The sequence below is a fragment of the Ambystoma mexicanum genome, chromosome 5q (assembly GCF_040938575.1).
Source record: "Ambystoma mexicanum isolate Mex_15411 chromosome 5q, UKY_AmexF1_1, whole genome shotgun sequence".
In the NCBI taxonomy this organism is placed as follows: Eukaryota; Metazoa; Chordata; class Amphibia; order Caudata; family Ambystomatidae; genus Ambystoma; species Ambystoma mexicanum.
Genome location: NC_090933.1, coordinates 941,532,732 through 941,559,656, shown reverse-complemented (window position 1 = coordinate 941,559,656; position 26,925 = coordinate 941,532,732). Strand labels below are relative to the sequence as shown.

General features: G+C 44.5%; 1 protein-coding gene across 9 annotated transcripts in view; it reads left to right on the top strand.

Annotated features, from left to right (window-relative positions):
* The window catches only part of UBR5 (ubiquitin protein ligase E3 component n-recognin 5), a 2,447,509-nt gene that overhangs the window by 823,784 nt on the left and 1,596,800 nt on the right, over window positions 1-26,925 (top strand). For all 9 annotated transcript variants that reach the window (XM_069621460.1, XM_069621458.1, XM_069621459.1 and 6 more), the window contains one exon: window positions 18,265-18,360. In XM_069621460.1, coding sequence (XP_069477561.1) covers window positions 18,265-18,360 — 96 coding nt within the window. The remainder of the gene's footprint in view (window positions 1-18,264; window positions 18,361-26,925) is intronic.

Sequence of the window (26,925 nt, the reverse complement as noted above, 5' to 3'; positions counted from 1 at the left end):
ACAGACCTGGCCGGCTTCCGGGAAAGCAGCCTGCTTTTATTTGCTGGTAGCTGGGCCGGGAGGCCTGTGTTCTCCAGAAGGCGGAGGGAATGAAGGCGGCGGCCTCTGGCAGTGGTGAGAGCTGCAGTCTGGGTGTGTAACATCGCGCACGGGACCATGCCAGATATATAGACCTGGTGCTGTGGCGAGCTCTGGGTACTCCGGGACACGAGGAGACTTGTTGCAACTCTGAGGTGGTGCAGCCACCCACCCGCCACACCCCGGGGGGAGGTGCGTAGGTGGAGCCGGTAGATAGGAAACCCTGCAGTTAGAGAGGGGGAGAGCCTCTGAGGTGGAACCGTAGGAGATTAAAGAGGGTGTACGGTGCATTCTGTGTGTGGATCACCATACACCAGACCAGATATTGACCCGGGGCTGTGACGGGCTCTGGGAATTCTGGAGCGCGAGGAGACCAGCTACAAGTCTCGGAGACGGTGCAGCGTCCCCCTTGGGGGAGGTGTGTAGCTGCAGCCTGTGGAAAAGGAAATCCTGTATTGGTGTGAGTAACGCTGTGGATCCGAGCTGGTTCAGTGCAGGTCTGGTGTGGTGAGTGGACCGGCCTGAGACAGTTCATCAGTTAAGTGGCCCTATGGTATAGTCCGATCACGGGGGTAAATAAGGCAGAGTGACCATGACCACCCCTCAGGTGTAACGACTGTTCTGATGCTTGTTAATCTGCTTATAATCACATGCTGTGCATATGGTCCAACATCCAGTGGTAACATCAAAGTATTGCATCTTGCCTTTCGGGGACCGAAAGGGGACGTTGGCATAGGCGTGTCTGTAATACTATCCCTATTGTGACGTGTAGTGTACCCAAAATCCCTCAGGTGCCGAGGTCCCTCAAATTGTTTTTTTCGGCCCAGATAACTGGTCGCCCTACTGCGGAGCACTTCATAAGAGACATTGTTAATCCCTGTTTACCGACTGTCGGTTATTCCCCCCCTAAAGTCATATTGATGGTGTTCAGATATGACGAAGACTGCGGGAAATTTCCACATCAGTGGAATTCAACGCCTAATATCCGGCGGCAGAGCCATCCATGTAGCCAGGCCCTCTGGCCGGCCTACACAGTAGGGAGAGTGGGGTTGGGTGGTCATATCTTCCGCTATGTCTCTCCTTTTTGCCCCTCTTTACCCTCTAGGTCTGGTCATCACCTTCATTACCTTTCGCTATGGAAAGGACACCATTTAGGTTTTGCCCCTCTTGCAGGGGCAGATACCCGTGGAAGGACGAGCACGATGAGTGCAATAACTGTCTGCTCCTTGACCATGACGGTGCGCGGCCTGTAGACTCCTTCGCCCTAAAACACTTAATGAGCGCCGTGTTAAGCAGTGGGCTGCCTACGGCATGTCGCGGGCTGGATCTTCTTCCCCCACTGCTGAAAGTGACAGGGGCACTAGGGATCAAGCATCCGTACCGAATGCCATCGACCTTACGATGGACCTTTCTAGGTCCGCCACGCCCGTCCCTGACCCCGCTAGGCCTGACAGTCACGCTATGTGGACAACATCTGTCGACAGGGTCGTATAAAAAAAAACATACTAAACGCACAACCCCAACCCCGGTTTTGACGGTTCCGCCGAAACGAGCGAAAGCGCTGATAGGACCGCAGAAGATTTCGACGGATTCCTCTGATATTGAAGATCAACATCCTTCCCCGCATCCGCAGCAGCGTCTTGCGACTGGGCCTGCGAAAATAAAGGGCACTACCTCAAGAACACATTTTGCCGGCGAAGCGCACTCGGCTGACACGCAGACGCCCCCAAAGGGCCCGGTAGGAGAAAAATCTACCGCTAGGCTTCCTAGTGACATGGCACGGCCTGCTTCACCGGACATCGCCGAAAGCATTGCGAGAATTACTTCGGCATTGGGGCTGAAGCCGAAAGAGTCGAAGCGCAAGGAGCTTCTGATTCAAGTTTATCCGGAAGCGAATGGGTTGGGACTCTCATGGTTGAATGCATTACACACCATAGAAGTGGTAATTTCATTCTTATTCTGTCACTATTAGACAGGCGTTGTAACACTGCAACCTAGTTGAGAGTTCACAGTAGGCAGGGATAGTACCTTTTGTTTTCACTCTATCCTTCTGTCTTCAGCCACAACCTTGTTCTATTCCCTTTTTTTATGAATAGACTTGAGTCCACCCCACAGTAAAAAAACGTTTTGGGCTTGGTTCTACGAACTGGACCTAGTCTTGGGTTCTTTGCTAGCTGCTAGTAGCTTTCACACAGTTGTGTGTTGCCTATTCTTTTGTGTGAACAAGAATGTTGAGGTCACAGCTGCAATTCAGAATCTGCAGAATGAGGTCAAGGAAATCCGAGACAAGAATGAAGATTTGGAGGTAAGATCCAGGCGTAAAAATGTCTGGGTGACGGGGAATGAGCCCATTCCATCGTGCAATCTCTAGCAGTTCATGGAAACCTTTTTTTAAAAAAAAAATATATATAAATAAAAGTGCTCCTTGACTAAGAACCATCATCTCAGTTTTTAGTGGAGAGGGCACATAGAACTACGGGACCGACTCCGAGTCTAGGACAGAATCCTCGCCCAGTTATTGTTCGACTTCTAAATTACTGTGACAGAGACTTTATCCCGAGAAGAGCACAGGAACTCGGGGAAGTCTAGTAAGAAGGGGTATCCCTTTTTCAGGATTTTACGCCCATGGTGCAGAGAGCATTGTCCTTTTTGGCACTGAAGAAACGCCTAAAGGATATAAAAATACAGTATGCCATATTGTACCACTCTACGTTGAGTCGTGCACGATAAGACATTTTTCTTTACTGACCCAACCGAAGTGGCAGCCTTTGTGGAATCTCTGCCTAAACATAGGGGGCATGAAGATCCCGACTGGGGAAGCTTGAAGTAATGGGTACTTATGTTGGGCCGAGGGGGGGGGGGGTAAGCTATTCTGCCACTAGAGGGTGTATTAGAAATGTTTGACTCCACAGCGTGGTGTGATGTGAAGAAATAATGTAACTAATAGGATCTATTTCTGTATCTCCTTGTGTGATGTGCCTACCCCCCCCCTGTGAAAAGGGAGCGGATGTGGGTGGATTGTAGAATGTTGCTGTGTCAGACGACCCAGCAACTAGGGGTAGGCACCCTAGTTCGAAATGGTGGATGTTGAAGTTGAGGGAGGGAAGGCGGTCATTGCCGGTTGGTGGTTGGGAGTGGGAGGGTACGTGCAGTTAAGGCAGTTTTGGGGTTCTGAAGAAGAGAGCTCGCAGAGAGTGGGTGGGGAGGGAATGGTCGGGTTTATTGAAAAACAAATTAATGCGATTTGTGCTGAAATGGTTGAGTGCACAGCTAATTTGTATATTAGAGAGGCAGGTCCGGTGGAAGGTATTGTCAGTGGGATTAATGGTACGAGGCACAAGCCTCGATAGCTGTACCCTCTTGAGTTGGAATGTTAGGGGCCTTAACAATTACGCTAAAATGCACAGGTTTGTGGCTTACAGCGAGCGACATGGAGCTACAGTTTTGTTTCTTCAGGAGACTCACCAGAACATGGGACTGTCGAAATCATGGGGGTGGGGGATAATATATTTCACACATCTTTCTCTTCTTATTCACGAGGAGAATCCATAATTATTCCTAAATCTTGGGGTTATGGCTCTCTGAACAAGTAAGTGATCCAGAAGGGAGGTATGTTATTGTGAATGGGGAAATTGCGGGCTGCCAGATTACACTAGTGAATGTTTATGGGCCCAATGTGGAGGATCCTGGTTTCTATTACACCCTATGGATCAAATGCAAGAAGTATTCGCATACACGCTTGATTGTGGCAGGGGGGGGGATCTGAATGCAGGATCTGAATGCAGTACTGCAAGCCCAGCTGGACAGTTCCTCTGCAGGGGCCCGGCCTGACTCCCTGGTCACTAAGGCTATTAAAGGGGGTATGTCAGATTTGGGGCTCATGTATGTGTGGAGGATGTTGCATCCGGGTGAGAGGAGCTACTCTTTTTACTCCTCAGCGCATGACCCATGCTTGCGCATTATGTCCTAGCTAGACCAGAGCTTATTCATGGCAGTATATCATGTAAGATGCTAGCACGGACACTCCCAAGTGGCGTGTCCGGGGTTAGTCTGGCTTCGCTGGAGATTTAAGGGACAGTCATTACTGGATGTGGTTTATTGCAGTGAAGTGCGTGAAATAGTAAAAACCTACTTCAAGCTCAATTTTGGCTTGGCACAGTCTGCAGGAGCTCTTTGGGAGGCGTTCAAAGTCACCCTGAAGAGGGGACACTGTATTTCAACTGAGTGCACGGTGTTGAAGAGTATCCGAAATAGATTAGATGGCCTGGAGCATACCCTAGTCAATTTGTAGAGTCGAAGAGGCGAGCGGGGTGCTGCTGAATCCCTAGCTGAAGTCCGGGAGGGTCTGGGGGAATTTAACACAGAAGCGGTTAGGGAGGTATGGTTCTTAGCCACGCTGTAATTTGCCCTTAGATGTGGGGAGGAAGGTAGGCCGGGCAGATATCGAGCGAGAATGCTTCATAATGCAAGGGGTCAGACGGACGTACCAGCAATACGCTGTTCAGATGGTGTTAGGGAGAATTCTCACAAATGTGCTAATTCCCTCCACCTTAGAGTCCCCCAGCAACTTTGCCCTGGAGAGAGTGCAACCCTTTTTCCCCACTCATGTATTTTAGTGTGATTTTTGAACTCCTGTGTTTCTTTTAGTTTTGCAGTCGTGACAAACTCCATAGGCATCATCTTTTACCTTGTGTCACACAGCAACTTCAGTGCAGTGGCACAGGGAAGTCTTTCAGATTTCCCAAAGGTTTAAAATACCTTCTCTTGGATAAACTGTTTCCCAAAGCAGTAAAGTGAAATTGACTTTACTTACATTAGTAACTTTCTAGTCCCAGCACACGCTATTTTACAATAGGGTGCTGGAGACGTTACTTAGTATCCCCTTTGTCTAGCTTGTCATGTAACATTTTTATGTTACCCTTTCCTTAATGAATGGCTGGTGGCAGTGGTTTACTTTTAACTACTATGGTGTGCATTTACCGCGAGCTGCGTTCGCAGCTGCAGTAAAGCACCTAAGGGTGCCATTTTTGTCAAAATGGGCCGGTCTTGTTTTTTCACCATTTCTTTGTGGACAGTTCCTTCTTGAGATTTACTCTGCGCGCCAATCCAGGTTTTGTCCCTTTGTTTGCTTTGCCTTTGGCTGGATTCACGAGTGAAGCCTACCTCTGGCTCCGGGTTTCTGGGTTGGGCAGGAAGTGAGGGAGGTGCCTGAAACGCCCTGTGCTTAGTCTCCTAGGAGACCCAAATGCACTCTGTAGTGATTGGCCGGCTGACTGTCCTGCAAGGACAGCCACCCTGCTGGGTGACTGACAGCTAGGCTGGTATGAATGGGAGAGAACTGAGAACTGAATAAAAGGCAATCAGTACTGGTTGCATTCAGGCACTCCTAGAGACTAAGGACAGGGGAGTTTCAGGAACCTCCCTCACATCCTGCCTTTCCAGACAAAATGGAGCCGGAGGCAGGCTTCAGGGCTGAAGCCTGCCATAGGCAAAACTTACAAAGGGCTCAACCCTGGCTGAACACAGAGTAACGCCCAAGAAAGATCTCGCAAACAGAAAATGGCGAAAAAAGAAGGCACGGGCCATTTTGACAAAATGGCCACCCATGGGTGCTGTACTGCAGCTGAGGGTGCAGCCTGTGGTAGAAAAGCACAATGGTAGGAAAATTAAACCACTACCACCAGCCATTTAAAGTAGTGCGGATAACACAAAAATGTTACATGAGAGAGTAGGATAAGGGGATACTAGTTAACCCCCCCCCCCCCCCGCGCCCAGCACTCCTCCAAAGATGGTGTGTGCTGGACCTACAAAGAGAAAAGGTAAGAAAAGTCAATTTCACTTTACTATTCTTGATAACAGTAGTTCACACAAGAAAAGGTATTTAAACCTTATGAGAAACCTAAAGGATTTCTCTGGGACACTGCAATGAAGGTGTTGTGTGTCACCATACAAAGAGTGGATGCCAAAACCAGTGGAAACATAATCCAAATCAGGCCAAAACGCACGATAGAGGGAGAAAGAGGTCTCACTCACTCCAGGGTTAACATCCTAAAGTCCAGCAAAAGAGCTGGGGGTCTCTAGTGTTGAAGGGAATTAGCACAGAAATGAGAATTCTCCCCAACAGTCTTCTATCTTAAATCAGAGCAGAGAGCCTTTTTTAAAATGTAATTTTTATTTTTGTGTTAACTGTATCGACAGTTTTTACAAAAGAACATGTTTCCTCGTTGGCTTTGTGTTATTTCTTCGTTTTTGTTTCTTTGGGTCAGCTTACGAGGGCTAAGTCCTTTAGTATTTTCCTTTTTAGGAAAAGGAATGTAGCTTGAGAATATACAGGAATTTTCCCTTTGCGATGACTGGTCTTCGACTTAGCCCATTCATCAGAAACGTCCAACCTTGAAAATTTTGAATATAGATGGCCAAGATGGATTTCTCTGTTGGCGATTGTACCTGGGCAATCTAGGAACAGATGTTTCAAGCTTTCCGCTGTGTCCGGCATTGCACAAAAACGGCAGGAATTGGTCTGTTTTACCTTGGATTCTTAGCACCTCATTTGTTTTCAGGATGTTTAATCTTGCTCTCAGAAAAGTTGAACGAATTTTCTTGCTTGGAAATTTCATTAGGTAGCTGATGGGCTCATTTATCTTTTGCGCAAAGGGGAGGTAGGTGAGCTACAGACTTGTAGCTCAACGCTTTCAACTGTGTGTCACACCAATCTGTTTCTTTGAATTTTTTTGCAGTCTTGATTGGATTGGTCAGGAGTTCCTCTTCTGAACTTCCTATCTCTTCTAGGATTGTCTTATTAATCCATGCTTGGAGCATTTTGTTTGAACCTTTCTCCATTTTTTCATGGATCAGTATATGGAATTTTTCTTTGGATGATATTAGTTTCCTATAGAACATCAGACTGTTGAGGGACACCGTACCCTTGAGCGAGATAAGACTTAGCTCTCTTCTTATCAGGGCCATTGGAGTGGAGGCTGGAAGGCGGAGTAGCTTTTTTCAGAGGCAGGCTTACAGTTTGGGCCAGATGGTTTCCGAAATGTTTGGCATGGTGTCCGCTCCGTAAGTGAGGGCTGGGACCACTTTCGTCTTGTAAAAGGTGATTGCTGCTTTGATTGATGCTTTGATTGAAAAGCGGCCACATTTTTTGTCCATCATGATCATTTGGTTGGTTAGGGTTTTGTTTTTGAGGACTAAGGTTTCTTGCATCGGTTGCTCTTTGTCTTTACTTTAGGTAATGCCAAGGTATCTGAAGGTTTCCACTTCTTCCAAGCAAACACCGTTAAGGAACCATGTCTCGGGTGTTTTCCGTTTGGCTGATTTCACCAGTCGCATCACTTTGGTTTTCATTGTGTTGCTTTCAGGGTCGTTGGTTTTGAGGTATTCGTTCAAATTGTCCAATTTTCTCTGAAGCCCGATCTTCGTTTGATCAATTAGAATGATGTCATCCGCATATAGCAGCCTACTGATCTTTTTGGTGCCCAAGGTCGGTGGAAATGCTTTAACGCTTTTTTCGAAATGTTGGTAGTCGCCTGTATAGGCATTGTAAAGTGCCGGGGCCAGGGGGCATCCTTGCTTCACTCCACGGCTTGTCAGGATAGTTGAGGAAAGTAGACCTGTGCCGTTAAGTCGGACTCTCATGGATGTCTGGGAATAGAGTTCTTGTATGGGATCCAACAGCGAGTGAGGACACTTCCAGTTCACAAGTTTTTCCCACAGTTTTGCTCTGTTGACTTTGTCGAATGCTTTGGACAGGTCAATAAAGGCCAGGAACAAAGGAGCCCCTTCCAGTACTCTGGCCTTGAGGATGTTGAGCGTAAATATATTGGCCGTGGTACTTAGGTTTTTCCTGAAGCCAGTCTGGAATTGATCCCAGCCTTCCGATGAGGAGACCCAGATCTTAAAACTGTCCAGAATAAATGATCCAAAAAGCTTTCCGATGCTGTCAAGTAGTGCGATGGGGCGATAGTTGTTAGGATCGCCTCTTTCCCCTGATTTGTAAATCGGCACCACATTAGCTGTCTTCCAAGACAAGGGAATTGATCTGGTTGAAGCACAGGATTCAAAGATTTCGGCCACAAGGATTGACCAGCTCGCAGGGTTAGATTTTAGGTCCATGTTTGACAACCCATCTCGTCCGGGAGCTCGTGATGATTTGAGCTTTTTAATTTTGGATTCAATGCTTGATGGATTAAGTTCTATGTCCCACTTGTTGGATCCACTGCAAAATTCAGTTTCGCCCAGTGGTGAGTCAAAAAGAGCTGAAAAATGAGTGGTCCATGACTCTTCTGAGACACTAGTTGTTAGATTGTCTTGGATCGGAGCGCCTTTGGAAGATATCATTGACCAAAAAGCCTTAGTTTGCTTGCCACTGAGTGTTCTCAGCATTTGTTTATAATCGTCCTGGTAGAGTTGGATTTTAAAGTCTTTTAACCAGTTCTGGTATCGGCTAGTGGTTATCCGTGCTTCTTCACTATTGATAGAAGGGAATCGTAAGGCCTTTCTTTTTGCTTGTCTCATGATGATTCTTTTTTCTCGAAGGACCAGATTATTGTGATGCTGGGCCTTGTGCTGGATTTTGCCTCCATTTTTTTTTCACCTGATATGGTAGCAATAATGGGTAGTAATCAGTGAGGCTTATAACGTCTTTTTGCTTTTTCAGTGTCTTTGCTTGGCGATAGTTTTTTGTTAAAGCAGTAATCGCTGAGTCTTTCAGTCTTAGACGTGTAGCGTCGGCGTGGGTCTCTATGTTGGTGGACATAAATGCACGCAAGCTGACGTAAGCAAGTGGGGTGGGGATTGCCCAGGTTGTTTTCAAGAGGTTGTGATCACAATGGAGTGTTCGAGTGACCTCGAAACCTGTGACCTGCGTCAGGAGATCTCTTGAGAGATATACGTGGTCTAGAATGGCGTGTTGTCCAGCTAGTTCCCAGGTCGGGATGACCGGGTCGGTGGTTTTTTCAGAAAGTGGGTGTTGTGTAAGTCATAGGCTGTCATCAAATTGTCCCATTTCTTTCCTCTGTACAAGGAGTTTCCTGGCATAGCAATAGTGGCAGGTTTTTTTGGTGAGTTTCCAGTTCTTTTTTGCACTATTTTGGCGTTTAAGTCCCCACAAATGATTATGCTGTCAATTGTCGTTTTTTCTTGCTTCGTCCAGCCGGTTTTCGATTTTCGAGAGAAATTGTTCTTTTGGGGTTTCCCTCGGATTCCAATATATGTTTATCAATAGATAAGTTGTTCTCTTCTGTTGATTTGTGCTCCGTTGGGGTAAGCGTTGTTGGATCAAGGTGGCCAAAATGTGAGGGTCTTTTATGACCTTAATCAGCTGAAGGTTAGACGCTATGCGAATTGCGGTCAGTAGGCCCGCCCTCGGTCGACCCGTGGCTCCTCTCAGAGCTGGAGAGAAGGTAATCTCGAAGCCATCTATCGGTTTTTTGATCATCCATATTTCTTGAAAACACAAAATGTCGAATAATCCAAGGTTTATATCAGAGGTTTTTGTCAAGTGAGTGAAGCCTCGGGTATTCCATGAGCCCAAAGTTAGACAGGAAACGTCTTCCATGTTAGATGGCATAGTGGAATAAACCTTGTTTCTCAGTCTTACTGTTGATTGCTAGAATCTGTTTTACTGTTAGCGCTTCTGGAAGCCAGGCCCATCGGTTTGGATCTGCTTTTGGATGGCTTTGATTTTGTTCAGATATTGAATTCTCTCTTTCCTTCTTGGAGATGTCTTGGTCGATGATGATGGTCCAGTTTTTTTGTGGGCCTGGTGGCACTCTTTCAGATTCCAGGGAACTGAAACGATGGTCAATGTTTAGAGCCAATGAAAATGACATTTGGTTATGTCTAATGGGACGTGGTGAAGTTCGATCGGATGGGGTTTGGGTCTTTATGCTGTATGGGTCTTTCAATCTTCTGTCAAGAGGTCTTCTTTGAGCTTTGTAATTAGTATGGGAGACCAGCACTCCTTTCCAATTGGACGTGTGGGGGCTGCCCCAAACTGCACATCCAGTATGAGACGTAGGACACCTGCGCCGCCAAATAGTATAACTCTAAGCTCAGTAATCCAACACCGCCCCTTTCCCATGGTCTGACTCGATTCTCCCACCTTTTCGGGCTCCACAGTAGCTTAGTCAGTAACAACTTTAGTTCTGTGAAGAATTGGGGCCCTGGTCATATTGCAACATTTAGAAACACATACAGTAATTAGATGACCATTTTAGCAATTGCTACATTCCCGAGGAGCGAAATCGGGAGAGAACCCCAACAATCTATTTGGTTTCTAAGCTCCTCCATAAAACATGTCATTATCCTGAAATAACCGCGTCCTAGATCTACCTATACGTACTCCCGAATATTTCACCGACACTTGCTCCCACCTGAGCCCCTCACTTCCTGGTGGTCTTCGTGAGCTCTCATTTAGAGGGATCAATTCAATTTCAACCCAGATACATTCCCAAACCCTTCAACTTCTTGGTTGAGGGGGGTTAGGGTGCCATCAGGGTTTTTACTAAACAAAATAATATCGTCCGCATATAGCGAGATTAGTTCACGTGAGCCTCCAAGTGCCAGCACTCGTTGCACATAAAGTTCTGTCTCACAGGTAAGGGCTCCATTGCTATGGCAAATAAGGGTGGGGATAGTGTACACCCCTGCCGTGTTCCCCGACCGGCCCAGCCCGAATGCCTCCAATAGTCTTCCAAACAACCCAATTCTGGCCCTCATGTCTAAATATATTATTTTAATACCCGAGAGAAAGTAAGGTGGGGGGTCCTAATTTCTCTGAGCACTGTGGACAAATAATCACAAGCCACTGAGTCAAAGAATTTCTCCAGATGTAGCAACGCTGCTATTGCTTGGACTGTGGGATCTATGTGGACAGCACCCCCAAAGGCCTCCGTAGATTAAGAGCCTGGCTCATCAACCCTGACTGATGTGCATGTATTATTGCCAGGAGTAACTGCAGCAGTTTATCCACCAGAATTTTGGAGAAGATTTTCGTATCCACATTAATAAGGGAGATTGGTCTGTATGATGCGCAGTCCAGCGGGTCCTTCTCTGGTTTAAAATGAGGGTAATGATTCCCTCCCGCACTGTAGGGGGCAGATGTCTGACCTCAAGCCCCTCGTTCCACACTTCCAATAAATATTGTGCAACCGCTGGGCCAAACTCTTTAAAAAAACTCTGGTGTGATCCCATCTGAACCCGGTGCCTTACTTGATATGAGGTCTCTAATTGCTTTCATAATATCCTCCACAGTAATTTCAGTGCTTAGTACCACTTTTGCCTGCTCACTCAACTGGGTTAGAGAAGCTTCATCTACAAAATACGCAAGTTGTCTGGGTGGCCCATCGACCTTTCAGCATACAAGTTCTCATAAAATCCCCTGAATTCCGCCAGAATATCTCCCGGGTCTGTCACCATTGCCCCGTCTGTTAGGCAAGATTGTATGCAGTACCCTTTGGGTGCACTACAATAACCTTGACCTCCTGTCAATAGGAAAACAACCTTTGGTATAAGTCTGTACTACACAGGTTTGTGGGGTGGCTGAGCAGCCAGGCTTATCTCAAAAGGGGTCAATGTGACAAGTATTCAAATACACACACCAGGTTTCTTGAATAAACACTTAGTAATTTATCAGTCAGTGAGAATAAGCCTTCTTCAGAAGGGAGCAATATAAAAGCAACACACAAATATACTCCAAATCTACACCTAAATCATTAAAGACCTATTTGGCATGGCCCACAGCACAACTCAGGTGACTTCAATAGCTAGGTGGCTGGGGACATAAATATCTTACTATTTGCATTTAGAATACTCTTGGAAAAGGTTATCAGAACAAATAAGAGATCGCAAATATTCTTAAGCAGCCAAATACTTTTAGATCCCCTAAGCAGAGTCATTCAGTTTAACACGTTAAGCCAAAGTCAATGGGCAAAAGTCTCATATGGGCTGAAGCACTTTTGGTAGGTAAGACAGACAAGTCTTTGCACAATGTTTTAGAAGTCCCGATTGGCTGGCTGGCTGTCCTTTTAGGACAGCCACCCACCATGCTGAGTGATTGACAGTCTAGGCTATGCATGAATGGGAGAAACCTGCTTAAAAGGCAAGGGTTGTGGGATTAGAGGCAGAGTAGACCACTGGGAGAAATACCAGACGAAGAAACCGTGAACAAAGCTTGCAGCATCCTCCTGGACCTTTGAATCTCCTGTTGAAGCCCTGCTGCAGTGCTGAAATACCTTTTTCAATTCAACAGAGAAGCTCTGGAAGGGATGACCTATCCCCTTTGGTTAGTGGGACCAACTAACCCAGAGACTAACTCCACTGGACCATCTTCCCCGACTTTCTGTACTTCGCTGCTGCAAGAACAGAGTGCCTGGGGTTGAGTAATCCGTAGTAGAGTGCAATGTCTGAAATCAGGCTAGAATCTCCAGGAGTCTCCTTAGGACCCTCCTGAAGCAGGACGACCAGAGCTAGAGTCCCCTCGAGTCCAGGACCAAGTAGTGAAGGAAGCCCAACTGGTATCCGAGATCCGCGATGTTGCTGTTTACTAATCGCTTAAACCGCAAAGTGCTGCTGGACCGGAAAAGAGCCTGTAGCTGCTGACAACCTCTCAAGTATAGATGCAGGAACCCTCCAGACGTCTTCCCTCTTGTCCCCACGACTGAGGATCAGGAACACTGGGTCTGCACCGCTGTAGCAGGACAGAATCTACCTGGACCACTCTTCAAACCAGAGGTACATTTAGACTTGGGGTGCTTAGCTCATTCTCTTTTAGCCTTGCTTTTCTCAGTTTCGAATTGCATTGGCTTACTTTTACTTTTAGAGTTGATTCCAACATTTTTCACAGGCCTAACAGCTTGTGAACCTACAAGTGATTTTCTAACAAACTTTCTAACTTTGCAAGACTTTTAACCTAAGAAGTGCCTCAGCTCCATAGACTGTTTCAAATTGACTTTGACATCCTGGTTCTCTGAAGACTCTTCTAGGCCATTGACTTTGATAGTGATTGTCCCTCATAGGTGGTAACTTGTTTTAGACTGTTAAGGCTGGGAAAGGCTTGTCTAGATTTCATTGGAAGATTTTAGTTGTCCTCAAAATTTCTGAGAACCTGTTTACCCTTTTCCTTCCTTAAACCTTTCCTTTCTGCAACTTCAAAATCTGCAGAAATATAAATGCCATTACTGTACTTCTGATTGAAGTCAAGGAATTGTGTAAGAAGCATATCCAAAGATTATCCGCAAACTTGTTCTGATTCTGAAGTGTTTTTAACATATATTTACAATGTTAAATGAATTGCCTTTTTAAAGAATGCCTATTTAAAAATTGATAATTAAATAACTATTTATTACTGAAACCTTGAGTGTAAGTGTTACTTGGCTACTTGTATTTACGGATTTCATTTGTACAGCTCTATAGCTCACATTTACCCCTCTTGGATTGGTCAGGCTGCTCAGTCACACTACTGACTTGTGTAGTACAGACAGACCTATACCAAAAAGTGGGTTACCTAATACCAAGCAGATAAGTGTTTTGTAGTCTGTCTGTGACTGCATCAGTTCTTACCTAACACAGACCAGTGCCTTTTTGATCCGGCAGCGTGTACAGTGCACGCCTGGAAGCGACTGTGCTGCAGGCTACAAATCTCTCTCCCATATACCCCAGAACTTGGCATCGGGAATATTCAGGCTCTGGCCCGACATGCGATAGAAGGGTTAGCAGAGACTGGGCAGGGCATGGGGTGCTAAAGATGGTGGACTTCTACCCAGAGGGATATTTGTAACATGGGAACAGGTACGAGAGAAACTTGGGGATACGTTTGGGCTGGCGTTCCAGTACTACAGACTCTGCGAGGAATTTACGGCATGGTCACCAGCATTCCTGGGGGAACCCCCCACCCCCATCCCTATGACTTGTATAGTAAATTTCGGCAAACTGCAGAAAGGTAGTGGCAACGATATATGCCATGGCCCAAACGTTTACACTCGGAAAAGAATTGGCATTCAGGGAAAAATGGGAAAGGAATATTGCCAAGATTCGGGAGGAGGCTGTGTCGAAATTCATGTGATCATTCCAAGAAAGTGGCAATTAACTCTTGCTTTAAACTGATTCTACTTAAAATCCCGCATAGAGTGTACCTAACCCCAGCTGTTCAGGCAAAGTTTGACAGTGAGTGCGATGGCGGATATTGCTGGTGCGGTAAATATGATGCCGATTTTATTCATGTACTGTGGGATTGCCTGCACTTAGTCACCTTCTGGACACGTCATAGAGGTGACAGAGGGCATGGTTGACTAAAAGGTTCTGCTGACTATTCAGAGCTGCATGTTCGGATTGGTACAGGGCATCTCGAAGAGTGGGAGGAAATGACTGTCCGTATGCATGCGAAAAGGTGTATTTTAATGCTTTGGTCGAGCCCTGTGGCGCCTATGCTGGACAAGTGATTGAGAGACTTGGCCTGGTGTTACGACATGGAGCAGGAGTACTGCAGAACACCACCTTTGGGCTCTCGCCATAGATATGTGGGGCCCAGTGCGGGGAATGCTCTCCACTAAGGAAGAGGCGACCTAAAAACATTTTTTATTTAAAAAAAATAATTGTGTAGTAATGTGGTGATGGGCGGGCACAGACTTCCCTCTGTTTACGTTCCTGCTAACAGTTATGTAACCTAAGTTATGGATCTTTGTCAAAATGACAGTGCACTGAATTTTAAGTTGTTGTAAACATGAACCTATTTAAAGTTTTTTTTTCAAGTATAGGGAATTGTACTTGTGACTGTTTCTAATAATTGTACCTACATTTAAGTACTTAACCTGTTTCACCTGTTTAGTTATTGAGTGATGCATTGTAAGTGAGACTACTGGTGCATGTATATAATTCTCTGATATTACTACCTGCTAGTTTAATTCTTGGTGTGTTCTTTAAGGCCTAAATAACCATATTGTTATAAGTTGGGGAGTATTAGAAGAAATGTGCAAATTCCTCTCTACCTTGGAGACCTCCAGCTCTTTTGCTGGACTCCAGGACTTTAATTTTTTGCCTGGAGAGAGCCAGACCCTTTTTTCCCAATCTCATGTATTTTAATGTCATTTTGGACGCTGTTTATTTTGGTTGTGGACCCTGACAAACTCCATACGCGTCATCTTTTTACATTGTCACACCGCACCTTCAGTGCAGTGGCACAGGGAAGTCTTTTAGGTTTCCCAGGGTTTAAATACCTTCTCTTGGATAAACTTCTGTTTCCAAGAGCAGGGAAGTGAAATTGACTTGGAAAGGTACTTCTTGAGATTTCTCTGCGTGCCAAACCGGGTTTGGTCCCATTGTTCGTTTTGCCTTTGGCAGGATTAACGAGTGAAGCACAGCTCTGGCTCCAGAGAATCTGGCGGGGGCAGGAATCGAGAGGTGCCCAAAACTCCCTGTGCTTAGTCTCCTAGGAGACCCAAATGCCCTCTGTGGTGATTGGCCGGCTGACTGTCCAGCAAGGACAGCCACCCTGCTGGGTGACTGATAGCTTGGCTGGAATGAATGGGAGAAACCTGCATAAAAGGTGAGGCTTTTTGGCTTGGAAGGCAGTCGACCACTGGACGAAGGAATCCGAAGAAGAACTTGAAGACGCCTGCTGTAACTCCTGGACCGTTGGTTTGCCTGGTGAAGCCCTGCTGCTGTGCTGAAACTCCAATTTTGTTTTTACTAGAGAAGCCCTACAAGGACGACTTCTCCCCTTGAGTTGGTGCGACCAATCAACTCTAAAGTAAGCCACCTAGACATCCACTCGGAGCTGGTTGAAATTCGACTGCAGTTGCAGCTTGAATCAAATAGCCAGGGAGAAGAACACCAGATTGTGTGCGTTGCTTTTAAGCTGGCCAAGAGCTCCAGGAAGATCCTCCGGACTGACTGACCGAGCCTGAGCCGCCTCAAGAGTGCTGGACCCCAGATGCAAGGAAAGCCCATCTCGGCAGCCAGGTACCGCAGTGTTGATATTTGCGATAGATGTGAGGAGCTGAAACACTGAAGTGCCACTTGTTTGAAGATTGCTGGTTGCGGTCGGTGACCATCCCATTGCAAGAGTCCCCCAGACATCCCCCCTCTTGTCCACACGACTGAGGCCCAGGAACACCAGGGTCTACAGAGCTGCACAGGAACAGAAGCCATTTGCTGCACTTTTCTTCAACCTAAAGGTACTGTACAGTCTGAGAACTTACCTCTTGTTGTGTAACTGCACTTGTTCTCTGTTGGTGAGACTTGCTGTGGTTGCTCTGTAGAGATGCTGATGCCTTCTTTACTTCGCAACCTTAACAACTTGTGGCCCTGCTTTGATTTCCATTCTAAAAAGACTTCTAAAACATTGTGCAGGACTTTTACTGACCTGCAAGATGTGCTTCAGCTCACCTAGACTTTTGCCCAATTGACTTTGGCCAGACCTGGCTTCCTGAATGACTCTTCTTCCCTCTGACGTTGTGTTTTGTCTTCCTTCCTGGAAGGGGTTGACTAACTTTGCATTGGGGGTTACCAAAAGTACTTACCTGCTTCAGAATATTTGAGTGATCTCTTGTTCTGTTCTAATAACCTTTTTCTTTGACAAGCTCTCTGATTCTAAATGCAAACAGTGGTATATTAATGGCCAGTGTCCCAGTTACTAAAGTCACCTGAGGGTGTAGGATGTGTTCGCTTGCCATACCAAAAGGGTACTTACCGATTTAAAAATATTAAGAATGTGCATTTGGCAGTGTATTTGTGTGATACTATTATATTGCCCCCTTCTGAAGAAGGCATACTCCAACTGACTGTTAAATAAATTAATAACTGTTTAATCAAGAAACCTTGTGTGTTAGTTTATTTGAATACTTTGCAATGTGAATCTGTGTAACTCCCCTAAAGCTCACATTAACCCCTCTTGATATAAGCCTGGCTGCTCCACACGCTAATAACCTGCCTTGTACAGGCTTATACCAAAGGTTGGGTTCCTATTGCCAGGTGGTCAGGATTGTATTAGTGCACCCAAAGGTTACTGCGTACAACCGTGCCTAACATTATAACTGACCGTTTAAGATGAATTGTGTGTTCTTCTATGTGGACTCATTTGGACCCCTGACCACACTCACATTCCCGAGACTAAGCCTCGAGTACGCTCCACATTACCTTGATTGGGCTTAGGCAAAACTGAGTCTCCCTGTTTACCATAATTAGGGTGGCCTCCTAAAATGTTCCCAGCAGAGTTGATTTTTTGAAATCTATCTTAATACCTTCCAAGTCTTGCTATTGAGTCACACTAACCATATAGTTTGGCTAGATGTTTGTCCCTGTTCATTAGAATAAGGTTGACTCTCAATCGGTCCACAATGCTGATTTCGAAAATCCCTCTTAACACTAGCAAAGCATGCATTTTGGTTACACAGTTAGCTCATCTTGAATGACACCAGATTCAATGAAGTTTTTAAAAAAACATACATTTTTATTAGATTTTCAAATAAGGGGGTGGTTTAACAATAAAAAAATGAACATATTAAGGGAGAAATTATTTCATGTGCATCAGACGATGCATACAGAACTACCATCTAAACGCATATGTAAATTGATCAACTCGTCAGTCTTGTTCATAGAATGGCTTCACGCCTATGTAAAGGAGGATTTATCCTGATGTAAAATTTTCGACCTTGACTGTAATAGCATTTTCTATTGTTGGTTTTCCCTCAGTCCCTCATTCACCTCTATGAAATTCATGCAATTATTTTGCAAGCCCCTACTTTCGAGCCTGGTGAACTCCATTGAACGATCTTCCTGACAAAAGCACATTAGAGGTGCATTAAAAAAAACAAAAAACTTTTGTATCTTCCTGGAGACCAAGAGTTTATGGCATCTGTCACACGATCCTGTATAGACAACCTTTGACTTGGTCTCTTTTGTTAATGCTGTGTAGGTTATACCACTGCCAATGGTAAGCCTTAACTGCATCCAGGTACATCTCACAGTGAGAGTTGGTCTTTTGTGGAAACCCTGCAGGTCCACTTTAAAAAATCCTCCTAATTGAGTTGGTAAACATCTCATCTAATATGTATCGGAAAAAGTTACCAAAGAATACACAGCTTTTCTGTGCTCGGATTAGAAACCATATTAGAGATGGATGTTAGTTTTTACTTCATGTTATTATATACGTCCTTTTTATTTATATCTTCTCTTTACTGATAGATGGTGACATTGATTTCATCCTGGCACCTGCTGTGGGATCTCTTACTACAGCAACAGCTCCCACAGGTCAAGGAACAAGCACCTCAACAATACCAGGTGACAACAAGTATATTCATTGACCTTTTTGTTTTAGATTATGGAGTTAATTTTCCTTTTTAGCATTCTAACTTACTAGTAGAAACATTATCAGGAAGCAATACCACTTTATTTTTTACACAACCTTTACTGGATGTGTGTGGTGATAGATATAATTACGTAATAAAGTGCAAGCAGTAAGGTTTATTATGTATGGGTTCTGCATTAAAAAGTACATGTTTATTGTTTCCTTTTCTTTTTTTATCTTTTGTTTCTAATTTGTTTCTAATTTGTTTTTATTTTGTATTGTTGAAGTTTCATTAGTAACACAAATGGCTTACATGGTAGGACATAACAGAGCATTGTTGGATTGAATGACACATGCTAGGTGATTAATGGGTATGGGTTGGAATGTTAAGGCATATTTCTGTGTGAAATCCCCACTCCTTGTGCGTCCCCAGCACATTTTGCTAGACACCTCTGATTTTTTGCTAGTTCTTCTGGGTGAGCGCCAACCTTTTTCCAAACTCTCCTTTTATTCCGATCATGTGACCCTTTTTTAACCATTTTTTTGGATTTTCTTTTTTTGAGTCCCTCTTTTCTCCAACTTTATGGCACCTGCTTTTTACTGAAGCAACACCCAGCAACTTCTGCGCAGTGTTGTGAGAAGCCCCTAAAGCTTATCTTTCCTTGTCTAACTCTTAGTTACCAGGGCAGGGGGGTACGTTTTATCCTACCATGTTTTATTTTGCAAGATCACACACCACCTTGGAGTGCTGAGGGGGATACAGTGTCGCTTTTTCACCTCCAGTAACTTTGCCCATCTGCTCGGGGTGGTGGCAGTGTACCTTTTACACAACATTTACTGAACTTTTATCTCGGGCTGTGGTAAGGCACAGAAGGCACGCCATTTACCTTTGTTAGGGAGAATTCTCAAAAATGTGCTACTTTCCTCCAGTTTAGAGACCCCCAGCAACTTTGCTGGATTTTGAGGACTTGTTTTCTTTACCTGGAGAGAGTGTGACCATTTTTTCCCACTCATGTATTTTGATGTGTGATTTACCCGTTTCTTTTAGTTGTGGAGTCTAACCAACTCCATAGGCATCATCTTTTTTCCTGTCACACAGCACCTTTAGTCCAGTGACACAGGGAAGCCTTTCAGGCTTTCCAAAGGTTTAATTACCTACTCTGGGATGAACTACTGTTTCCCAGAGCAGTGGAGCAGAGCAGCAAATTGACTTTGCTTAGTCCTGTACATTTCTAGACCCAGCATACACTATCTTAATATAGAGTGCTGGAGGGGTTATTTAGTATCCCCTATGTCTAGTTACTCACGTAGCATTTGTTACCCTTTCCTCTCAGAATGACTGGTGGCAGTTGTTTTGTAATGAACTACCATGATTTACCCCGACCGTGAACTGTTTGCAGCTCCGGTAAAGTTCTTTTTCAAAATGGCACTGAGCCTCCTTTGTTAAAATAGTCCCCGGTCTTTTTTTCACCAGGTCTTTGTGGAAAGGTCCTTCTAGAGAGTTTCTCTGTGCGCCAAACCAGGTTTGGTCTTTGTTCATTTCGACTTTTGCTGGGTTTCTGAGAGAAACCCGCCTCTTGCGCCAGAGTATCTGGGGTGGGCAGGAAGTGAGATAGGTGCCCGAAACTCCCTGTGCTTATTCGCCTAGGAGACCCAAATGCACTCTGGCGTGATTGGCTGGCTGACGTCCCTGCTGATAGTGCAACTCCCCAGAGTACAATAGTGCAACTCCCCAGAGTACAATACTGACTAGTGGGCCACAGCCTACGGTCAATAAACGGGGTGGGTTGACTTCCAATAATACACCAAAGAATTTAATAATTACACTGGGCGCTAATACGCAGGAGCTACCAATAGCCAAATCAGTAACATCTAGCCTTGGCAATAATGAGCGTGCAGTAGCTGAACAGCCAGTCTTGTTGAGTAATACTGGAAAAATTATCGGTTGGATTAATAACAAGGCCAACCTGAATAGAACCAATTTGTTAAACATCTTTAAAAAAATCCATTTACTCCGCTCAGTAACGACCGACTATATAGATGCAATAGCTCTTCCAGGTGGTCATAACCTCCGAATGGTAAGCAGTTTCCACTCTAGGATGGCGGCCGATATGGTCAGAGCACAAGAAATAAATCTGGAGTCTTTTGGTTTTGTCTTGTTAACATGAGCAAATGCGAAAGAGGCGGATAGTTTCCTGGCATATAAGGAACCTGTGAATATTCCAGTGAAACAAATGATGCATTCGGTCTCCAATTCCTCTATAAATCCTGAACAGGTCCTGAATCTGATCTCTAGTTTGCTAAATAATGGTCAGGACTGGTCCTGGTTGGGGCCAGCTCTTAAAACCTTAGATACCATTAAACAGGTGCCAGGATGTCCTTGACATGATTGAAATAGAGATAATTTAATGGATTACGTGTGGGAGTACACATTTTTGAATAAGCATTCGATCAATGCTCATCCACATATTTACTTATTTCAGGAAACTATGATACTCGAACAACTCTATCTTCTCTTCTCCAACTCCATTTTCTCATCCTGCCTCTAAGGGAAAAGTAGGTAGACCGAGTGGTGGTTTGACTATTGCTGTCGATTGTAATTTAGGGTTCAAGTGCAAAGTAGTTCATAGTAGTGATTGGCTTTTGGGGATTGCATTGGTTTTGGACAAAGTATTAAAGCTAATTTTACTGTTGAATCTATACTGGAACCCTCAAAGTGTCTTTCGAAAAGGTGGAGGAGACACTCTGAGATTCTGGGGGATTGGTGTGAGAAGGGTTTTGGTGATCGTATTGTGATGGGAGGAGATTTTAACTTTGTGCAGAAGGCATCATCTGGAACGATAGGGAGGCTATCCCTAAGGTGCGCCACCCCACTCTTAGTAGAGGGATGTGATGGGATACATTCCTGGAGACATGGGACTTGGGGATATTGGATCATCTGCCCAATTCGGATCTACCTAAATATACGTGGAAGAGGGGCTTTAATAGCTCTAGGATCGATTTCTTCTATGTATCTAATGGTTGGAAACAAACTTGTGGCAATTTGACCCACATAAATACGGATCTGGCTGACCACACTCCTTTACCTTGACCATGGCCCTTCCTGGTATTCAAGTAAGACCAGAGTATATGGGTCTTTCAGTGATAAAGTAAGGGAAAGTGGTCATTTGGAATAGGAATACTTTTAAGAGATTTATTACCCTCATCCTAGAACATCTGACTAATGCTACTCACTTGAATTTAAGCGATGGGGCTCCCACATTTGGGGGGGAAGTTGTATAATATCATCATGCTGTCTTGTGCCTATAAAATGAGTAAGGTGGGGGGGTCCCTGCTCATAAACTTGAGAACATTAACTGGGATTCTAGAATTTATAATCCTAAACTCAAGCGGAAGGACCTGACGAGTCTTAAAAAATATCCTCTGCTGTTCAATGAGTCGCAGGATTTGAAGATCATCTTGAGACATAAAAATTTGGTCAAATCGCTGAAGATGGACCAATATTTCAAAGTCCACCAGCAGATGATGGAAAATGTATGTAAGGGCATGTATGTCAAATTTTGGGCCACTGTTAATAGAACCTTAGCTCCTGCTAGGGACAGACTTAACTGTCCTATCCAAGCTGAGGGCTGGTGTACTTTTTATATGAACAAATTTGCGTTGCCTTTAAAATTTGCTAAATTTGACACAGACTTGGGGCCACCAGTTAAGGGAGGGTGCTCTTGGGACCTTGAAGATATTACCTGGGCCATTAATAAACTTAAGCCCTCCAGAGTGCCTGCCCCGGACGGAATACCGCCTTTTGTTATATAGGAGGCTCCAGAGCTATGGGCGAACTTATTGAAACCCATATTTGAATATATCTTTGAGACCCACACAGTCCCGGAATCTTAGGTACAATGTATCATTGTGCCTATTTACAAAAGGGAGATGTTTTAAATCCGAGCAATTACAGACTTATAGCGCTCATAGATGCAGCTAGTAAGGTCTTTGGCATTCTGCTCCTAAGAGACATTAATAAAGTGGTCGGGGACAATTCATGTCTCAGTAAATCTCAAGTGGGGTTCAGAGAAGAGCTGGGAACCAACTTGAATGGCACAATTTAGGCTCATATAATAGATTCTGTACACCAGTCCAATATAGGCAAGATATTTATAGCATCACTAGACCTCTCAAATGCATTTGACGGGTTTATAAGAGCGAGACTATGGTCAAAGATGTTAGCCATGAAGATCCCCTGAAAGATTGTTCAGCTCTTGGCTCTTCTCCACACAAACTCTTCCATCAGGGTTTCGTTTGACCAAGGAGGGTGTCTTTCTGGGGTAATTGCCACATATGTGGGGGTTAAGCAGGGCTGTTCGCTCGCCCCAATTCTCTTCAACCTATACGTGTGCGATGTGGAGGGCATGTGGCAGGGTCCTTCCATCGCACCGGGTAGGTTGGGGAACTTGGGAGTGGAGGGCCTTTGCAGACGACTTTATCCTACTAGACCGCACTCCACGTGGATTTAGGTGAAAGATGCATTTTTTTTTCAATATGCAGTTGCAAATAACCTTTTGCCGAATGCATCAAAATCTCAGATGTTGGTATTTTCGAAAAAAAGAATGATCCAAACTTATAGATGGACCATGGGAGATGAATCGGTGGGACAGGTTCAGGCCATTACATATCTGGGCTATAGTCTCACAAATAGGGTTAGCTTAAAAATGTGGAAACAGAGCCTCGACGAGAAGGCGGGCAAATTTAGATCCCAAACGAAATTTTAGAAACCTAGGGTGTGTACATTTTCACTGATACCAAAATGTGAGCCAATTTTTCTTTATGGCCTTGACATCTGTACTCATGACATGAATTTGCTTCTTAACACTATCCAGGGGAAGCTGTGGAAAGAACTCCTTTGCTTATCTATGGCAGTCCCCAATGCAGTCATCCGTCGAGAGCTCTGCCTTCTATCCCTTAAAGCTAGATACATTTGGAAACAACTTTCTGTATTTAGAAAAATAAGTGACCCTCCTACTAATACACTATATGAAACTTTAAGTGAGGTTGCCAGAACCGACTCCATCAGAAAATTCTGCTCTAAAATGGCCTCATTACTAACCTCTCTTGGCTTATGTACAGAGGAACTTGTACAACGTCCAGGAATGGTGAAGAGGTTTCCATTTAGGGCAGATTGGGTGGAAACGGCTGACTGCGTAGACTCTTATTCTACTTACAAAGAATATGCAAACTTTGATCACGCTAGGGAATGTGTGCCCCTTTACCTGCAGCTGTTCCCATGCGACAGTCAGATCCATCTAAATGCGCTTTAGGCTTAATCAGATACCAACACTTGAGAGGTCTTGGCACTGGGGGCGTAAAGGAGCGCCAGGTTTGGGTGCTCTTGACCTCCATTGTCACTTCTGTGAAGATCTTAACTCTGTAGAGACACTTCAGGACCTGGTGGTTTCTTGTCCATACTTTGAGCCACAACGTGTCTTAACCCTCAACGACAGATTTGATAAAGATTCAGAAGTGTCTACGTATATTTTCTGGAGCAGATGTATGTGGGGCTTAAACATATCCCTAATTGTGGCATTGAATATGTTTTTACAAGGTATTACTAAAGAATTGGAAAAAATGAACTTGGCAATGTAATATTCTTCTGAGTTATGAGCTCTGCTTACATGATTTATGTAGTTTCACTAATGTTTTTCTAATTTTCATATGTTTAAGATTTTTTGTAAGCTAAACGCTCAACAATAAAAAAAAACTTTCCGGCAATGACAGCCACCCTGCTGGGTGAATGGCGGCTAGGCTGGGATGAATGGGAGAAAACGGTCTAAAAGGCGAGTCGTTGGCTTGGAAGGCATAGTTGACCACTGGAACGAAAGAATCGAAGACCAGCTTGAAGAGGACGGCTGCTGGAGCTCCTGGACCGTTGGTTTGCTCGGTGAAGCCCTGCTGCAGGTCCGAATCACCAAGTTAATCTCGACAAAGAAGCCCTTCAAGGACGACTTCTCCCTTTTGAGTCGTGGGGCCAATCAACTTGTAAGCCACCTGGACACCATTCTCGGAGCTGGTTGTATTTTCCTCGGAGTGCTGCAGGAAACCGAACAGCCAGGGAGAAGGACACCAGTTTGTGTGCTTTAAGATGGCTACCAGAGTTGAGGATTTGCCAGTTTGCCTGCTTTGTGACAAGTCCCAGTGCAGGAGTCCCCTTCTATGACCTACTATTGAGAACCGTGGCAAAGACTTTTCCGTTTAAACTACCAGAACCGTTTTTCTTATACAAGACAATAGCCCCTTGACTTTGGCCTACCTATTGCATTGAATCCACTCCTCTGGTGAACTCAAACTATTTGCATTGTATAAGAATAACTCTATTATTATTTTGATTAACTTATGCCTTTTTGCTCCTACTTCAAATGTTCTGACTACCATTTTGCTCCTACTTCAAAGGAGTTCAAATGTCTCAAGAACTTGATAGTGTAAAGTACTGTATTATATCCATGTGATATTGATTGTCACCTTTTAGTGAATGTTTTCTAACTGACTGTAATAAATTAATACATGTTTTACCAGGAAACCTTGAGCATAAGTGTCTGCCTGAATACTTGTAGTTATAGACCTCTGTGTAACACCCTTACAAGCTCACATTCCCTCGTGAGAAGCCAGGCTCCTCAGCTCGCTACCAAACTGTGTGGTACAGACTTATACCAAAGGTTGGTTTTGCTTATACCTGTAGTCCTTATTGTGTGTAGTGGTCCCAGAGGGTACTGCATGCAAACATTGCCTAACACTGGTGGCAAGCGCTGAGGATAAATTGTATAGTTACATTGAGAGTTCTGCTTTACTTTTGTTCAGATAGTGACCTTCACAAGGCTAAGCACCACTAGAAAAGCAATTTTATCATGCCTGATATCGATAACTACAGTCAGGAGGCCCTGATCATTTTGACAATAGATCAGCTGTAGGAAATGTGTAAGGACAGGTACCTCCCTGTTAAAGGAAAGAAAAATGAATTGATTGAAAGATTGTTGGAATTTCAAAGTCTGAGAAGTGGGTCCGTTACACCTCTTAGGCCTCAACCTTTAGCCACAGGGACCCTACCAGGTCCAGTACTGAGTTCAGAATTTCGAGGGGATTGGGTCCTCCAACGTATTCCATATCTATGACAGGTAATGTCCACAACTGTGCTGCTTCGGAAAATCTTAGGCGTCTGTGTCCTGCGTCGATGACGTCGATGCGCCATCCCATCGAAAGAACGTTACCAGGTAAGAAAGTAACTTGTTCTTCTCTCTCCTAAAGAAATTAGACTTGAGTTAGAGTTCATAAGGCTCCAAATGACAAAATAAACCTCAAATCAAACTCCAAGAAATGTAAATGCATCATGCTCTTGAAATGAAAAATATGTCTCTTGAAAATGGTTCTATCCCACAGTCTTCTAGGTCTTCCATTCCTAAGAGACCTCGCATGCCTAAGGAAGCTGTGAGTATGTATGAGGTGAAGCTTGATATTTTGGATTGGTTGGGTGCTGTTTAATACAACTATGGGATTCAGGGTTTCACAGGGAATCAGTTGATTCCTTGGGTTTTGTCTAGGCTTCCCCAAGTTGCAACTGATGCTGTTAATGGAGGTGGGGGAACCTGAAAGATTTGAGTATGAAAATGTGAAGCTAGCTTTGATAGCTGGATTTGGGAAAACTCCTTCCCAGTACCTTACAAGCTTTAGGACCCTCAACAAGACTGATGGTACGCCTTGGGCTACCTGGGTGTGTGAATGTTTGAAGAACTTAGATGGTTCGGTAAAGGGTTACAGAGTTAACACTTTTGAAGAAATGAGAAATCCATTGGTTGGAATCTATTTTTGATGCTTGCTCTCCTGAGCTGAGACAGCACTTGGCTGACTCTAAGGAAAATGATTCAAAAAAGTTAACAAAGGCTGCTGACTTGTGGGTTGCCAACAGGGCTACTCAAAAGGATTCTGGGGCAACTCAGAAAAAGGCTGATGGGAAGCAGCAAAAGAAAGATGGCAAAGAGAATTCTTACCTCCAATCTAAAAGAGGGCCCCAAACAGAAAAAGGGTAAGCCACAACCAAATCAGGCTAGTGAAACCTTTGGTGCTAAACCAAAGGGAGGTCAGCAGAACCCCCATTTGTCAAAACATTTGGAAAATGTTATGCTTGTGGGTCTACTGACCATGTGAAAGGGGATCCCAGATGCAAGGGTAAACCTTCAGCGGTCCACACTGCCTCCTTACCCTTTTCCCCAGAGGGTGCAGTAGAAATGGCAAGTGGAAACTTTAAACTATTGCCTGAAGACCCCATTGGAGTCGCTGACAGTGTTTCTTTAGTGTCCCTGGGTCTGTGGGAACAGCAGAATTTAGATATCTTTAATTAAATTCCAGATTACACAAAAGAATATTACAAGGACAGTGTACTTGTAAATGGTCAGGAAACCCCTGCCATTAGAGACACTGGGGCCAGCATTACAGTGGTGGATGAATTTCTTTTCAAAGCTGAGGATGTTGCTAAGGCACCCAAAGGCACCTCTAAACTTGCTAGAGGCCCTGTTCAA